Raw genomic sequence first — 17,567 nt, 5'->3', positions numbered from 1 at the left:
GCCATAACTATACAGCACCACGTTCCCACCATCTACCCACTCCCGTGACTCCTCAACTTCCGCCCAGCCGCAAGACCCGGACCAACGCTATTACCGAAATTCGTAATATTCTCCCTATCACCACGGTCGCCAGCAACGCCAACCGTCTTCCTCGTCATCTTCTTCATCGGAAGCTTACTTGTATCATCGCCATTGGTTCGCGCCTTCTTATTCGGAGGGCCGCCGTTCAGCGAATCGCAAGAAGACTGGGATGCGAGATGGGGAAGTGGCTGAGTATGAGCTTCCTGCGCCACCACGTTAACATCTAGCTCCCGCAGGGAAGAAGGGTTGCCTGTGGGGAGGTGCGAGATGGTGTGGGCGTGCGCACTGATGGAGTGCGAGAAAATGGGCTTCTTGCTTGTGTCGGCGAATATGTCGGTTGGCGAGGAGAGGTTGAGCGTTCCTGTGGCGTCGTCGAAGATGGGTTGCTTCGAAGGGCTGCGTGTGGTGGTGTCGACGGGTGCGGGGCGGTCTCGAAGACGGGAAAGTATGTTCTCGTGTGCTTCGGTGCGTGGGAGGGTGGAGGGGATGGTGTAGGAGACGCGCTGGGGTGTTTCGCCAGTGGGGTTGTATTCGATCAGGTTCTGGGACCCGACGACCTCGCGAAGCTCGTGCAGTGGTGCACGAATATCCGCATCTGCAGCAAGCGCTGGTAAGGTGTCTTTCAGTGTGTTTGCTTGTGCTGACATGTCCGATTCAAGAGACTGAACGCGATCGAATGAAGTGGATAGATGATCACCGATGCTAGAGTATGAGGCTGCCACTGTTGACGACAAAGCAGCCAGCGATGCTGTATGGGCGGTGTGGTGGGTGTTGTTCTGTTCGCGGATGCGGGCTACGATGTCATCCAAGGATTGGAGCTGAGTGTCCAGGTGTGCCATCTGGGCCTCAACAGTCTTGACAGTGCTCTCGTGGACCGATGTGGTCGTGTCCTTGATCGAAGTGGAATGCTGGGTCGCGGCTGCAAAGTCTGACTTGATCTTGGTCTTGACGGCATCTCTTGACTTGGACACACCCGCCAGGATGTCTCTAGACTTATCTGACCATGCAATAACGCCATCAGCATAAGCATCTTGCTTCGTCTCGAATGCGGCGTTGGCAGCATTCATTTCCTCTCGTACAGCCGAGAGCTTCTCGTCTAACCTCTTTTCTTGCGCGTCGGCGTTTGCGTTGATGATGGCGGTAAGCTGTGAGAGCAGTTGTTGGCGGTCTTCGGCCGACTTCTGTTTCTCCTCGTTCACGACCTTCTCGAGTTGGCCCTGAGATGTCTTGTTCGCCTCGACCAAGGCCGCGTTGGCCTCCACGACCTGTTGGTGTAGTCGCTCGTTCTCGATTTGCTGGTCGTTCAGATCCTTGACTAGATCGTCAAAAGTGGTCTTGAAGTCGCGGCCTAGCCCCGCATAGGACGCGTGGACTTGCGTGTGGAAGGCGTCGAGTTCTGTGATGATGTTCGCAGAAATTGTCTCCGCCGCTGCTGAGAGCTCATCGAGGCCTGCGCCGATCTTCGTCTTGACGTCCTCTCGAAGAGTTCTGATCTCCTCCAGAACTTCATTCATGTGGTCGCGCGCTTGAGCCGTCTGTCCGTTGACCTCTTGTTCGGAAGTTTGGTATGCCTCCATCTTCTCCTGTAAGAAGGACTGCGAGGCGCCAAGCTGCTCAAGCTCATCCCTGACAAAAGCTTGCATACGTTCCGAAATCGCGTTCATCAGCTGTTCCTGTTGTTGCTGAAGCTCCTCTATCCGGTCCTCGACCATACGGGTAGTATCGACAACCTGGGTTTGGGAGGAATTCCAATTCCGTCGGTTCTGCGATTGGAGTTCTGATTTCCGTCGAATCTTCGACCGTAAACCGTCGATTGCTGATGTGGTCTTGCCGAGTGTAGAAATCATCTCTTTCCCAACCTCTGCGAGCTCTTGCTCAGTCTTCTGATGCGCCTTTCGCAGTTCCGCCTCTTCGGTAAGGTTTTGGCGCGTGTGCTCCAAAACAATCTCAGTCTTTTCTAGGATGCCCTTGGTGCCTTCCAAAGCTAGCTGAGTTTGTTCGTTGTCTTTCTTCAAGGTCTGGAAATTTGTCGTGAGTTTGAACAGATCCTCCACCTTGTTGCGCAGGTTGACCTCCATGGTCTCAAGGCGGTCGCGTTGTTCCTCGCTAAGGATTCGTCTCGATTCGCTGACTGTTGTGATCTCCTCGTAATTCTCCTGTGTAAGATAGACACCGTTGCGCTGCCGGGTCGCTATTAATTCGCTCTTTAGCTTCTCGATTTCGGCTGTGTACTCCTTGAGCAGGGTCTTCTTGTTGATGGCTTGGTTCATTTGCGGCTTGTTGCGGATGTTCTTCGCGCGGAATGCGTAGTCGAGGGTGGATATCGTCTCTTCGAGGTTGCTCTTCGCTGGCGACAAGGTCGCAATGATGCACGTCTTTGTTCGACCGCCCAACGAGTCTTGCAGTAGGCGGGTGAGTTTTGACTCTCGGTACGGGATATGTGAGCTGCGTTCGACGAGTGCGTTAATAACGCGACCCAGTGTTAGCAAACTCTTGTTGATAAGACCAGCCTCTGCTGCGCGCTTGTTTTCAGCACCACTGCGCTGGATGTTCTCACTACCCGCAAGATCGACGAGGTTGAGCTTTCCGGCGCTCAGGTATTCCTGGCCGTCTTCTGTTGTTCGCTTAATGTAGACGGTAATGGTGAAGACGGTATGACTTCGCGAACTGAGGTCGTTGCACTTGGTCGCAGCTACTTGTCGCTTGTGGCTGCCGTTGCGCAGCATTGTGATACCCTCGGCAGCAGTCTTGAGATGGCACTCCTCCATACCCTGGACCATCGTGGTGGTGGATCCCTTCTTGCTGTTGTCATCGTAGATCTTGAGCTTGGTCGCATCGTCTGGTGAAAGCAAATCGCGGAGTTCTTCGTTGTAAAGTTCGATGAAAGAGCATTTGACCGAGTTTTCGATCTCGTCAGTCTCGAGGCGTTGGAAGAGCGCGTACAAGACGCGTGGTATGATACCGGCGGCGTCTGGCAGAGGGAGGACGTTGGAGATGTCACCAGTCATGGTGTAGGTCTTTCCTGTGCCGGTCTGACCGTATGCGAAGATTGTGCAGTTAAAGCCATCGACAACCTAGATGGTTATTAGCAGAAGAAGATGGTTCTCTTCCGTTCCAACTCACTTCGTCCAGAATAGGCGCCACAACTTCGTCGTACATCATGGCCTGGTCGGCTGCGGGAGAAAAGACCTTGTCGAACTGATATGTCTTGTTGCTCAGCGCACTTGGGCCCATGGACAGGTCTACAGCTGTGCCCCTGATTCCGTTGGTCGACACCACGACGCCGCTGTTCTCGCGCACTTCGCGGTCATTGCGCCCTCTACACCGGACGACCACGTTGATGTTTGTCTCTTCTCCTCCCTCGCTCTCGAAGTCTATTTTGCGCTTCAGGGGCGATGACCGTGGAGCTCGCGCCGAGGAAGCTACTGATTCTGCTCTCGATGAGCGGCCGTCCATGGCGGGTGTCGCTGAACGGCCACGCGCCAGATGGGGCGGGCGCGTCGTGGGGGGTCGCATGCTCGTGGTATTCCGCTTGACCGGCGGTCCTGGCCGCGGGAGTCCAGACATGGCGACGTTCGGGGGGTGGTGAAGGCGGATATGCGGGTTAGGGTGACATGCGTCTGGTGTTGCGGAACCTGCACCAAGGTAAACAGTCAGTAAACACGTTCATGCAGGGATCCTGCTTAGCTCAGGAGCACAGACCACATGCTATCAGCCATCGCGAACACGGCGCGCTACGTCAATGCACCTGGGCATGCATGCACATCTCCATCCATATCTCCGCATACATCAGGTCTTCATGCCCTGATCACTGAATCGATGCAATACATCCAAATGATATATCATTAGCTTCATCCTGTGCAAAACCTTGCAGCTCCTAGTCAACCAACTACCTGCCTGCGCGTCTGCCCCGCCACCCCTCACTCACCGCGATCGTGTTGCGGTTTGTACTTCATTCATTAAAACGTTGCCACAACGTCAACTATTGTATCGATTTACATTGGCTTCCTTGATCTTTGTTCTTGTGTTTGGGGCTGCACGGATAGACCCGGCGCTTTGTCCTCGTGGACACTGCACGCGCCTATGAGCTCCCTGCTATCCACGAGCTAGGCAGCACATCGACTGACAGACACACTGCAACAACTTACTCCACTCATACACTTATCATATACTCACCATGGAAGACGGCATCATGCAGCTACAGCCTGGGCGCAGTGTAGGCTTCATGAGTCCGTTTCGACCATCGTTCCCAGTTACCAAGCTGACTGAGACACAGCCCTCGGTTGTTCACTCCACGAGGTCTTGACAACGATCAAAGCCGAAGTCAAGGCTTTCCCACGCTTCCAACTCTACCACGACGAACTACGACCCATATCATCACCCGTACAAGTCGTCCTCCCTGACAACGGTCTGCGGCTACAGTTCGACGGCCCCGACCAGCGCCTGCGTCTCATCGAAGTGCTCGATTTCGCAAAGGCCAAGTTGGTATACAAGGACATCGACGTGTACAAGCCTGGTGAAGGAGGCTTCTCGGGCGGCGTGTCAGGCCCCAGGTTTCGACATGTCTACGACAAGTTACTGGGACCGACATATGGTGGAGAGTACATACCCCCGAAATCCGAAGAGCCAAACGCGAGCGGCACATACAATCTATCGTATCCAGGGATAGCGTTCAACTTCCCAGTTCAGCACTCCGCCTACTCTCCAAAGAAGGACTTCATCTCGCTTCTGTCCTCATCAGCTACTGGGTCTGCAACATCCATGGCGGTCTTCAACGGCGAGTCGTGGCAAAAAGCCCGTGCAACACTGTTCACTGCAATACCGCCGAATCCGAGATCCTTGGCCCTAGGCAAAGCAAAAGATGGTGGCCCAGACGAGATCGAGACGGTCAAGGTACACGGAGAGGGTAGGATAGAGCTCGTCCGGCGCTCGAGTCCTCCATTCTGGATCATTCTGAGCGAGACAACGCCTCAGGATTTGATAATGGAGCTTGGTGCCCCAGACTCCATCTACCGCAAGAACGATCATCGCCTATCAATACACAAGGATCGGAGGACGAGCGACGCGTCAGATCTCTCGCCTGGTGGTCTCACTCCAGACGATGACTCAGACCACGGCTCGGTCGTCAGAAGCGACGACGAAGATGCTTGGGAAGATGATGATGAGGCCGCACTGGAAGCTCAGGAGCGAGAAGTCGCAGCGGCTGAGCACTTCTACAACTACTATCACCATGGCTTTGACATTCTCATCTCGCAACCTACGCAGATCTCCCCACCTTCTCCTACTGCGGAGAGACACGAGTCGGAACTACATGCGCAGGGAGAGCTCAGCGCGCAACCCCTAAACCACCTCACTGCAATCAAGATCATATTTCACGGTAACGTGCCTGGTTCGTACCAGTTTAACCGGCACAGGCGAAGCAGATGGACACTCGAGCACGTACCCTCAGCCATGTACCGCGATCCCCTTAGTTCGGAGATGGGCTTTGGAGACATTTCCGGTAGGCTGAAGGAAGTCTTCAAGCCATACTACGACAATGAAGAGCAGGAGAGGTTACAGCAACGCGGCATGGCCCTAAACAGAGGCTGGGGCGACAGCCCTGGTAGTAGCTGCGAACTTCTTGGAGGATGGGAAGAGAGTTCGGGGAAGAAGAGCAAGTTTGCGAATGCTGGTAGTGTATTGATGGAGGGCGCGGCGGATGTTGGCAATGTTGAGCTATTTGGGTTTCCGGGCATGGTGTTTGAAGTGCTGAAGAACGGAGCTGTGAGCTCGTTGACCGTGTATTGATACGATATGAGTGTCGCTGCTGGTGCCTACAGGTATGGAAGGCGTTGTGGCCGTGCACATATGGTGAGGGTTTCCAGTACTATAGAGCTAAATGTAGCAACTCATCACATACATTGTTCCCTGAGTTTTATCATTTCGACAGCGGTGTTAATACTTAGCAGAGCATCAATGACCCGACGCTATCTCCGCGTCATCGCCGATGTCGGCCGAACCATCACCGAGCCCATCTATGGATCCAAAAATATTGGAACTCTAACACTTCCCCGCCGATTCGCCCGCCCATGATGCTATTATGCTAACCCCAACACGCATCCTCCGCGCATCATGGTCAAACACCCTCCGACTGCCTAAATCTAGTTTTCCGCCGCGACCGTTAGCGTCAACGAACCCAACCTACCTGCGACGATGCACCGATGACCTGTATTCGTGGCAGGCGAGCCCCGGACGCGTTTTACGTTATGGACACCTGGAGAAGCGGTTGAATGGACAGAATGGCGAGGCGGAAGGCAATGCGCCAAAAGAGACCTTCACTTTGCATGATGGACCGCCATACGCCAATGGTCCATTGCACATTGGGCATGCCTTGAATAAGATCACCAAGGACATCATCTGCAGGCACGAGGTCGGGCAAGGGAAGAAGGTGTCATATATACCTGGCTGGGACTGCCATGGTCTACCCATTGAGATCAAGGCTCTCCAGGCGCAAAAGAAGGATGCGGCGCAAGCCGACCCAGTAAGCGTGCGTGACGCTGCGCGCGAACTGGCGACTCGGACGATTGAAGAACAGAAGCGCGGCTTCAAGGAATGGGCTGTCATGGGTGACTGGGACAACGCATATCAGACGATGGAGCGAGGCTTTGAGATCAGGCAGCTGGAAGTGTTCAAGAGCATGTTTGAGAAGGGCTTGATTTACAGGCAGTTCAAGCCCGTCTACTGGAGCCCGAGTTCGAGAACAGCGCTCGCGGAAGCCGAGTTGGAGTACGATGAGGGTCACAAGAGCTTAGCTGCTTTTGTGCGATACCCAGTACATATTTCGGAGGCTTTGAAGAACGGGGCTTTGAAGGAGGTAGACCGTGAAGTTAGCGTAGCCATCTGGACGACCACACCTTGGACTCTGCCCGCAAACAAGGCGATCGCAGTTCACAAGGACATGCACTACTGCGTAGTCAAGGATGCTGAGAAGGATGGTGAGCTGATCCTGGTCGCAGCTTCACGAGTGGCGGAGTACGAGAAAATTCTTGAGCGGAAGCTCGAAGTAGTCATTGCAGACGTGCGTGGTGCAGATCTTGCCGGTCAAGTTCAGTACGAGAATCCGTTCCAAAAGGCAAATGGGCTTCAGCCGATAATCCATGCCGACTTCGTCACCGACTCCTCAGGTACTGGACTGGTCCATCTCGCTCCTGGACATGGTATGGACGACTATAACGTCTGCATGGCTCTCGACGTTCCAGCTTTCGCCCCCATAGACGATGCTGGCGCCTTCACCAAGGACGCGTTTCCTGAACAGCCCGAGCTTCTGGAAGGTCTACCTGTCGCTGATACCAAGAAGTCGGGTAGCAATGCTGTATGCAACTATCTCCAGACGCTGGACATGCTTCGGGGCAAGCAAAACTACCGCCACAAATATCCCATCGACTGGAGAACGAAGGAACCTGTCATCACGCGCGCTACTGAACAGTGGTTCGCCAACGTAGAAGGTATCAAGGACGCGTCGATGAAAGCAATTGCCGACGTCAACTTCATGCCTGAGACAGGTCGAAGTCGTCTAGAAAGCTTCATTCAGGGACGTAGCCAATGGTGTATCTCGCGACAGCGTGCTTGGGGTGTCCCTATCCCCGCCCTGTACAAGGTCGAGGGCGACACACTGAAAGCGACCATGGACTCTGAAACTATCGACCATATCATCGAGGTAATCAAAGAACGTGGCATCAACGCCTGGTGGACGGACTCGCAGGACGATCCAGCTTGGAAGCCGAAGCATCTTACCGGAACATACGTACGCGGTAGAGATACTATGGACGTCTGGTTCGATAGTGGCACCAGTTGGAAGCTCCTTTCGCAGCGAAAAGACAAGCCTGTTGCCGATGTATACCTTGAAGGCACTGACCAACACCGCGGCTGGTTCCAGTCATCACTCCTTACCCACGTCGCAACCCAGCCTTACTCTACAGAGACCGTCAAAGCACCATACAAGACTCTGATCACCCATGGCTTCACGCTCGACTCCGACGGCCGCAAGATGAGCAAATCTCTCGGCAACGTCATCTCTCCATCGCAGATTATGTCCGGCGAACTTCTCCCACCCGTAAAGCGGAAGAAACAAAAAGGCGTCAAGCAAGACCCGGCAGCTAAGCACGCACCGACATACGATGCCATGGGCGCCGATGCACTCCGCCTCTGGGCCGCAAGCAGCGACTATACACGCGATGTCACAATCGGGCAGCCCGTCCTAATGTCCGTAAACCAAGCTCTCCACAAATACCGCGTCACCTTCAAATGGCTGCTAGGCATCTTCTCGCTTCCATCGTGCCCACCACCCTTCACCTCTCTTAACGAGCTTACACCCACCATCGCCGAGTTCAGCGAACTTACTGACCGCCTCGCCGTTCACCGACTGGTACAGGTCAGCGCAGAAGTACACAATCACTTTGGCAGATACGAGTTCTTCAAAGGCGTCAACGCGATCAACAAGTACATTTCCATGGATCTGAGCGCTTTCTACTTCGAAACACTCAAAGATCGCGTGTACACTGGTGACACCAAGGACTGCGAGACACTTCAGCGCGTTTTGGGTCTCATTTTCTATGAGCTGTTGCAGATGCTCGCTCCAGTCTGTCCGTTGCTTGTTGAAGAAGTATGGGATCACGTTCCTGCTGAGCTCAAGGAGAAGAGTGCCCATCCTGCACGCGCGGTCTGGTCGCCTCTTCCCGCGCTCGCGGCGTCTGAATCTGCTAGTCTGGAGGCCATGAGCGAGACAACTAGCACGCTGGGCGCAGCCATCAAGATCGCACAAGAGCGCCTCCGTGCCGAGAAGAAGATCGGTTCAAGTCTCGAGAGCGCAGCGACGGTTTACCTACCAGAAGCCACCAACGCCGAAAACTTCTACTCCGAGTTCTCCAAGTGCATGCATCCTACGATTCTCACGCCAACAGATCTCGAGACTCAATTGGCTGGCCTCTTCGTCATCAGCGAAGTCAACCTTTGGACACCGACTGTCTCATGTTTTGCGAACAACGTTTTCATGGCGGAGGATCCGGATACGATGAAGAAGAAGTCGTTGTGGTGGGAGGAGGAAGCGCTTTCGAGCGACGCGGGAGTGTTGGGGAAGGCGAAGGTGCTCGTGCATCCGCCTAGTGGGGAGAAGTGTCCGAGGTGTTGGCGCTTTGTCAAGGAGGAGAAGGAGGAGGTTTGTGGGAGATGTAGGGATGTGGTCTCGCTGCAGGGTGGGGCGTAGATGTGGATGTAGCTGCGGAGCTGCCTTGTACAATATTGTAACATTTACAATTCATCGATCGCTGCATATGTGTGGGTGCTGTCTGAAGCGGCTCATAGATCTCACTTCTACTCTGAAGTCATTGATATATGCTGATGTAGAGCGATCTGAGAATAATTAGAACACTGGGCGACAAGCGCTTCGTAGCAGTGAACGAAAAGACAATCAGTAACAACATGGTCTCGCTACGCGCCTACTTCTTTCCAACCCTTCTCTTTGCGACCCTTGATTAAACGCAGTAATGTCTCATGTTGCTTCCGGTATGGCACTTGAGTACAGCCAAAGCATCTCAAGCCCTCACCAGTCCTTAATCCAACGCGTCAGCTCCTGCTTGCTCCACAAGTTCTGTGAAATCCGAGCCACAATTTGGACATGTGAGGCCGTTTTCATCTCTATGCCATTCTTTGTGACACTCGTGACAAAAGAGCAACCCGCTATGGCCAGCTACCAATTGCCTGTTTGCATCCAACCCGAGCGTTTCTCTCCATGAGGATCCAATGGCAGGATTGTCGTTTGACGGATTCTCACTACCCTCCGATGAGCCCCAGACTGACGGGGCTGGGTTCTCTTCTCCAAGAGCTGACCGTGATTCAAAATCCGACACCGTCGGATTGTATGGCAATTGAGGAACAGCAGGCTTGGCTGGAGAGGGTTTGTTTCGACTTCCAATGGCTTTCGAGAGTCTCTGTCGCCATGATCGCCTTTCTTTAGTGTTCACAACTTCCGTAGGGCGGCTGTCTGGATTCATGCGTGGCCGCTGGTTGGACTGGTCGGACTGAATAGAAGTTTGAGCGCCTGTACTCCTTATACTTGGTGCATAATAAAGTGGAAGATCAATGGGCGTGACAGAAGCTCCAGAGTTTGTACGCGCGATACTCAATGCGAGATTTCGATCGCGGGCTGAACCCGCTGTACTTGCCGCGGAATTCGGACAGGAGAATGCATCCGGGTACATCGGCGCTCCAGATAATGGCACATGGTCGTGTGATCCAAAGGGTTGATTGGGGTTTGATGGTCTGTCAGGACTAGTGTTTTCTGCGAACTGGCTCTCAAAAGAGGCTCGCGAATAGTGCGAGCGTCCCCGGTCCAACTCACGTTTTCGAAGCGGTTCTCCTGGTATCTCTGGATACGTGTGGGACTCTCTACGGAAAGGTGAGAAGAGCTTTGCAGTGATACGGCCAGTTCGTTCTGCAAGAGACATAGGAGGCTTTCGCATGGAGGGAGGTTTCGGGGATGGGATAGTGGGTTCCTTGAACATAGCCTCTGGGTCTGAAGTCTGCGGAGTCGACAGATATGATGTATAATCTGATGGTCCGGGTGCCCCAACCGGGTTAGTGTCTCGCCGCGCCCATGGTCTGTCGCTCGGTCGCCCTAGGTCGATTGCCCCACTGCGATCCCAACCTACAGCCTTTGAGTCTCTTTCACTCATCGGTTCCTCGCCGATAGCCACATTTGGGGTCATTAGCTCGCTCTTCGAGCTGTCCGCCTCTTGTTCACTATACATTGCCGACCGGGCATCTTTGAACTTTGGCGTGATCTGATCCCATGAAGTATCTACTTCTTCTTGGATACCTTCGCTCGAACCCAATGCCGGTGTCTTGTCCTGCTGGGTGTACTGATCGTTCTCTGCGGCTCGCAAAAGACGCATTCTCCGACTGAAACTACCAGTCCTACTGACTGACGCTTCCGATATAGATTCATGATTTGAAGGATCCGAAGCTACCCTGGTTGAGCCTTCGCTGGACAGTGCCGGTACACCTTGCCGTGCGGCGTTTGAAAATGTATCGTTCTCTTCCAAAGTGGCCATAAAGTCCGTTTGGGGTATGGCGAATAGTGCGAGTTGCTCAAGATGTAGTGCGAGATGAGACTTCAATCTACTTGCATGCTGACCACACAATGTGCACGTCCCCGAATGCGCATTGGATGGACGCTGGAATCCACGGTGCAAATTAAGAAGCTGTGTCTCATCAAGAGGCTCAGAATGGATTGTATGCATATGATCCAGGAAGTCCTTTATGTCGGCAAAAGACTGATGAGACTCTGTGTTACAGAACCATTCCACACGATGGGTCCGGGATTCATGAAGAAACCAGTCATCAAGGTTATCGAAGAAGTACTCGTGTAGTTGGCAGTCTGAGTAAGTACAGATGTACGGCTGGAGGTCGGAGAGGACATGCTTCCTTGGGCGCGCGTGTAAGCCAAGTAATCGACGGTAAGTGCTTGAGTTTACTCACTTCCATCTGCGCTCTGACGTGATAATCTGAGCAGTGGAGCAGTATGGACATATAAAATTGTCCAAAAGTCGGCCTTCATTGGACCTGGGTCGATTCGGAAGTCTGATTGTAATCGCATTTGCGGTTTGCTCGGATGCAGTGGAGGACGCAAAGTCGGACACTGAAGGTGTGTACAGTCCGATCGCTGGCGATATTGATACCAACGGAGCGTTTATCTTCAGTGTTGTCGCTTTTGTAAGTTCTGTACGTTGACTTGGGCCCTTGGAGCTGGGTGCCGACTCGCTAGCTATATCCCCTTCAGTAGGTCTGGATAGATGACCATGCTTAGAATGAGGGGTGTCAATCACTATCACTTCTTTCTCCTTCAAGGAGTCAGTGTGGTCTTTGCGGTACTTTATCAGTTGCCTTCTTCTCGATATCATCTTCGCTAAACGAGTAGTAACGGTCTCGTTAAGGTCGGGGAACTTATCCCTAACATACATGATATCAAAGGGCAAGTAGGCAGTCGTTTCAGCCATATACTTCTTGTTCATGCGATCGATAGGGGCAGGGCTGCGAATGGGTAGCCTCCAAAGACAGTCAATGATGAAACTGATAGGGTCCACTAGCGTCGGCTTCACTGGTTCGGGGACTGGTCGATTTGGCTTCTGTCGAGGCAGCTTCCCTTTGCTTGGATACTCCACTTCGGAGTCGGAGGAGACCTCCCATGGGGAACCAGACGAGTCGGATTCATCTTCGTCCGTGTCTGAAGGCTCGGATTTCTCGATTATGCGTTCGTGAGCCGCCACGTTGTCGATCCGAGCGGCTTTCGATGCTGAGCAACGCTTCCATCAGCAATCTCTTTTATTCACATACAATGCAAATGTGGTACCTTTGTTCAGCTAATGCGTGAGCGTTCGATCAGCCATTGTTCCTAGTCCATGATAGGATTGACTATGACGAGTGACAGTGGGAAGGGGCAAAGTGTCTTACACAGCTACGCAGATCCTGCATCAACCTCACTACCTAAGCCTTGTGTAAGTCTACATGTGTAGACTTGGGATGAAAGCGGGATACCTGATGTTTGTAGAAGGAAGACTCTCTCAGCCTATAGTCTAGAGACGACTCGTACCTAGTACCGCTGTGCATGGCGCCCACGTTTCCAGCCCAAAGCCTGTACTTATCAAATGCATCTTGCGTCGCATTTCGATCGTCCCAGCGATAAGAAGAGCTGAGTGCGCCGATAAAGGCAATGAAGATGGAGACACAATGAGTGTGGATTTGGGCGATAGATTCATGCATCTTCGCATAGTGACATCTCTCCGATCAAAATGAGAATTGAAGTTGATGACACCATTAGAAGGCTGAGACGCCAGGATCGCGAGGTTGTTCGTGACACCACGTGGTTCAGCTGACGACCTCGGGACTAGAGCTCTTCGAGCCTAGTCGCAAGGCTGAGTATCCTGAGGTCGTCGTGCCCGCCCCTTCATTGCAGCCTTCTCTGCGCAGCTTCATCAACCGATATGACGCATCCGCCATTTAATGACATTGTTGCCTTACCCAGTGTCGATCCACAACATTCACTATCTTTCCGTCTTTCCACCGGACCAGCCAGCTCACCCCACTAGCGCCATCGCAACTTCCCAACTATGTCTGGGTTCGAAATAGCTGGGGTAGTTTTGGGATCGCTGCCATTGGTGATAGTGGCTCTGGAGCACTATGCTGAAGGAGTATGACATCAGACGCGAGAAGTAAGCAGATCATGGCTAACGCATTACAGCTTTCAACAATCAAAAGTATGCAAAAGTACGAGGAAGCATTTGAGTGTCTTCATGCTTCTTTTGTAACAAACGCTTGCATATACAGGAACTCATGTGAAGAGCTTCTGGGTCCATTAGCTCTTTCAGATGCTCAAGTATGTCAGCTACTCGAAGACCATGACAGCTCGTCATGGGAGGATCCTGACCTCAACGACGCTCTGCGCAATCGATTAGGAAGCAACTATCTACCGTTCAGGTCTTCAGTGAAGCAGTTAAACAAGAAAATCAACCTCTTCGCGCGGAAGTTGCAGCTATGCGAGAACTTTCAGGTGGGCAAATCCTGAAAAGATGGGAGCACTCGCTAAGATGCCGCAGCCGCCTTGGACTACACCAACGGGAAATGTTGATGCAGCGGCACAGAAGAAATTCTTCAACGACCCTTGGATACGGATCAAAGGAGGACTCAAGACGAAACACTATAAGCAACTGTTATCGTCTATCGAAGAGGACATCTGCCGCATCTCCAGCCTCACTGCAGGAGCAATTGCGCTGGAGCCACTACGACTTCAAAGAAGACGCAAAGCCAACACCGAGTATCTTCTGAAGTTTCGACAACAGGCAGAGAAGCTATACGACGCTTTCAACACGCGGTGGGCATCGAGATGTAAATGCCAATGTACACACCAGGCAAATTTGCGGCTTGACATACAGAGAGACGATGAAACAGGCAGCCCTTCCAGCTTCAAGCTTGTATTCACCTTCGCATCACCGCATGGTAGCTATGTCAATTCCTGGAAGCCGATACCGGTAGAAATTGAGGCTATCGATGTAATTGACCCAACAACCCCAAGCAACACCTCATTGCTTCCCAGCATCGTCGTCCACTCGAACACAAAAATACACGACCACTGGAAATGCCTCCAAAAGGCTCCAGATATCGTCGATCTTTGCGCAACACTGCAACACTGCCCAAGCCCACATTGCATGGGAGTCATGAGTAGCAAGCTGGCAAGACACCACATCCACACTCTCCGACTACCATACGCTAGCACCACTGACAAACGCGTGAGCCTGCAACAGCTACTTGAGAAGCAAAGTCAGAGCTTCCAGATCAAGGAAAAGTGTACTCTAGCTCTTACACTCGCCTCCGCTGTCTACCATCTCTACAACACACCGTGGCTAGAAGAAACTTGGGACCTGAACGACATATGCATCCTGAGCCAATCCGTACTATCCGATCAACCATACATATCCCGAGACTTCCCCGCCGCGGCAGTACCACCGGCCCACAGCCAACGAATGCGTATCATAAAGAACAGCATCATCTTCGCTCTCGGCGTCGCATTGCTAGAGATCTCGTACGGTAAGTCACTGCAAACCTTTACAACCAAGGAGGATCTCGACGACGCAACAGGTAGCCGTACAGCATTCACCGACTATCTCATAGCAATTCGGTTGGCGGAGGGGTTGCGTACGCGGGAACTGCCGAACTATGCGGATGCGACGCAGAGGTGTATACATTGCAATTTCGAGGCCTCGGTGTTTAGTCTCGATAATGATGACTTTAGGGAGAGGTTCTATCAGGGTGTTATCGTGCCGTTGAGGAAGGATTATGAGTACGTTGTTAGCGCCGCCACGATATAATGTGTTGAATGAGAAATATGATCCCTCATAGATGAAGCCAGTCGAGTTCATTTTCAGATCCGACCGACGTTGCAGTATTTTCAGCATCCAAACGTGCCCACTGAGGTAAGACACACAGGAGTCCGAACATGTCGGCAATCCAGTGCTCCCCACATGAACGCCGGACGAACTGCGGCCCGAACAGAGAGGTCAACATAACTGCGCCTCCCTATCTGTGACAATGGCACCAAATTCGTTCCGAATGCAATGTGTGTCGATTGCTATGCGAAGATAAAAGGTCGTCCAGGATCGAAACGGTTTTAACCGTCTTCACATTCGGCAGCTGGAGATTAGAGAGTCCGTCAGTTAACAGAACCGCGAGTTCCGAGTATCAGCCCGACTGTTGGCATGGATTTGAAGACGTCTTTCGGTACTGAGAGAATTGCTATCTAGACATATGGTCTTGACCCACGTGATAAGTGAGCAAAAGGACATACTCGTGGCATCATGCAGTCACCACGAAAGCCATGCCCAGGTAGATTCCTATTTGGTGAGCCTATGTGGGAAGCAAGCTGGGAGCTTCACGATGCACCTGTGGCGATCGCAATTCACACCTTACCTCTGTATGAGTGCAGTGTAAGATGTAGACGAGATAGACGGCGCCATGGCAGAGATAGTGAACCATGTGTTTGGTACATGTAACTGACTCAGAATTGTTCGATTGGACGTCAACATGTCCAACGCGCAACCGGCGCCTGGTGGCATGTCAGCTGAATGGGTTGGTTCTCCTATCTCAAACATAGTCGACCGTAGTCTGTGGCTTAAAGGGCCGTTGGTGGATCTCAATGGCGAACGGTCTTTGTAGTACTATGCGTGCCGTGTATTTGCAGGGTCGTGCGATGTACCAACACAGACGAAGGCGCCGCTTGCAGTCATCTGCACGCCCGCAGCCTATAAAGAACCGTCCTATTTGTGGAGGTTAGCTGCCTATCAGAGTTGCGCCGGGATCGGACTGAGTCGTGCAGGCAGAGCTTGTCAGTACTTGTCATGTACTTGCAGGCCACTGCCGTGTGGGCGACGACCCCGGATTCCGCTGACCAAGAATTAGATCAGCAGCCTCACGGCCTTATCGTGTGTTTGTTCGGCAGGGTCAAGGCAGCTCCTTGCTGAATCCAGTGTATGGAGCGAGCAAGGCTGCGAGGTGGTCACGGACCAGGCTGCTTACGTGGATAGCGTGCCCGAGGCATCGGCAAGTAGCAGCAGGGCGTGTCAGTGAGTCGCCACTTGCGGTTTCCAGAATATTTCTGCATGGGGCCGTGATGGGGTTGCTCGGGCAGATGACGACGCTGTGTGGCAACAGCGGGGGGCGTGCGATGCATGCTGCAGCCATTGAGACGGGCGTGCGATGCCAGCGCACAGCGAGTAGCAGGTTGAGTTGGCTGGGGCGGGCGTGCTGTATGTAATCAGTGCAGCGCAGGCGGGAACTGGGCCGCCCCTGGGGAAGCGTTTCAGAGTGAGCTTGGCTCTCTGGGTTCGCACTTCACGCAGCGATAGCTAGTGGGCGGGCGCGGCGACGTTGGCACTTTGATCACGTTGGGAGGCAAATGAAAGCGCGCCCTAGGCCAAGCGCAGGTGCAGGGCTGACGTTGACGCAGCGGAGCGCTCGTATAGCATTTGGCTGTGACGGCGCGAAAGCTTCCAGAAGGCTTGGGGGCTTCGAGCCGGGCGGTTCGTGGATGGATAGGCTGGATCCACCAGTGCGCCTGCCTCTTTTTGTCGAGTATCCCAGATCCAATCAGCCAGACCAGGCCCGCTGCTCTCCTCCACCACACCACTCTCGATTCCTATAGCCGACTTCTGCCCGTTTCGTCCACGCCCTCACTGCCCTCGACCGTGTGCGCCCGATGCTGCTCAGCGTGCAGCCCATAGCAGTGCCGCTCATGCGACACACCGAGGACCGCTAGAGCCCCTGCATGCATCTACAACCCTCACCCGCGCCCTGAAGACGCTCAAGACGCTCCCCAAACACGCTGCGAGCCATCGCCTGAGGACGCCGCCTGCGCTGCTCGAGTCTCGACACGTCCCGTTGCGCGCGCCCCGAGTGAGAGACACCAAGAGGCAGCCGCGCCCAGCACCCGCCCGCCGTCGCGCCTGCCCTCCCACGTCGCTTCCCGCCTTCCTCGTCGCATCCACCCGTTGCGCTTTCCTCGTATACAATAAACACTGCACTCTAGTGTCGTGTGCACTGGCTGCCGCTCGCCGCCTCGCCGGGTTCCCTGGGGCTTCCACCGACGTCGTCGTTTCAGAGTGCATCTCAGACCAACCGGCGCACTCCCGCCGTCCCATCTCTGCGCTCCCCCACGCTTCTGGACGCTCGACTCTGTCCGCTGCTCTCCTGTGTCCACTGCCACTGCGCTCACGACCGCCAATTGGCCCTCGGCTGCACCCCATCCACCACGCTTCCGCCTCGCACTCTCCCGTGACGCTGTCCGACCCGTTCAGACGTCTCACTGCGGCCACCCGTCCTCCCCATTTTGCGACACCTCCCCAACAACCTCCCCTCTGCGCTGGAGACCAGTGCTGTCTGGTCGCCGCACATAGGCGGAGACA

General features: G+C 53.6%; 3 protein-coding genes across 3 annotated transcripts; 2 read left to right on the top strand and 1 right to left on the bottom strand.

Moving 5' to 3' along the window:
- Nucleotides 1-32: 32 nt before the first annotated feature.
- J4E86_009282 (uncharacterized protein) lies at nucleotides 33-3,648 on the bottom strand (the record flags this gene model as incomplete). Its single annotated transcript, XM_051449788.1, has 2 exons — nucleotides 33-3,155; nucleotides 3,205-3,648. 2 exons carry the CDS (start codon nucleotides 3,646-3,648, stop codon nucleotides 33-35), a joined length of 3,567 nt encoding a protein of 1,188 aa, XP_051299125.1.
- Nucleotides 3,649-4,258: 610 nt separating this feature from the next.
- J4E86_009281 (uncharacterized protein) lies at nucleotides 4,259-9,322 on the top strand (the record flags this gene model as incomplete). The annotated part of the gene is made up of 3 exons (XM_051449787.1): nucleotides 4,259-4,310; nucleotides 4,358-5,844; nucleotides 6,302-9,322. The coding sequence occupies 3 exons, from the start codon at nucleotides 4,259-4,261 to the stop codon at nucleotides 9,320-9,322; spliced, it is 4,560 nt and encodes a 1,519-aa protein (XP_051299124.1).
- A 4,378-nt stretch (nucleotides 9,323-13,700) lies between these two features.
- On the top strand, nucleotides 13,701-14,978 carry J4E86_009280 (uncharacterized protein; the record flags this gene model as incomplete). Its single annotated transcript, XM_051449786.1, has 1 exon — nucleotides 13,701-14,978. One exon carries the CDS (start codon nucleotides 13,701-13,703, stop codon nucleotides 14,976-14,978), a length of 1,278 nt encoding a protein of 425 aa, XP_051299123.1.
- Nucleotides 14,979-17,567: the final 2,589 nt, after the last annotated feature.

This window comes from Alternaria arbusti, assembly GCF_024043155.1.
Source record: "Alternaria arbusti strain BMP 1465 chromosome Unknown scaffold_16, whole genome shotgun sequence".
Classification (NCBI taxonomy): Eukaryota; Fungi; Ascomycota; class Dothideomycetes; order Pleosporales; family Pleosporaceae; genus Alternaria; species Alternaria arbusti.
The sequence above is the reverse complement of the archived record's forward strand: the minus strand, read 5'-3'. Positions and strand labels throughout refer to the sequence as shown.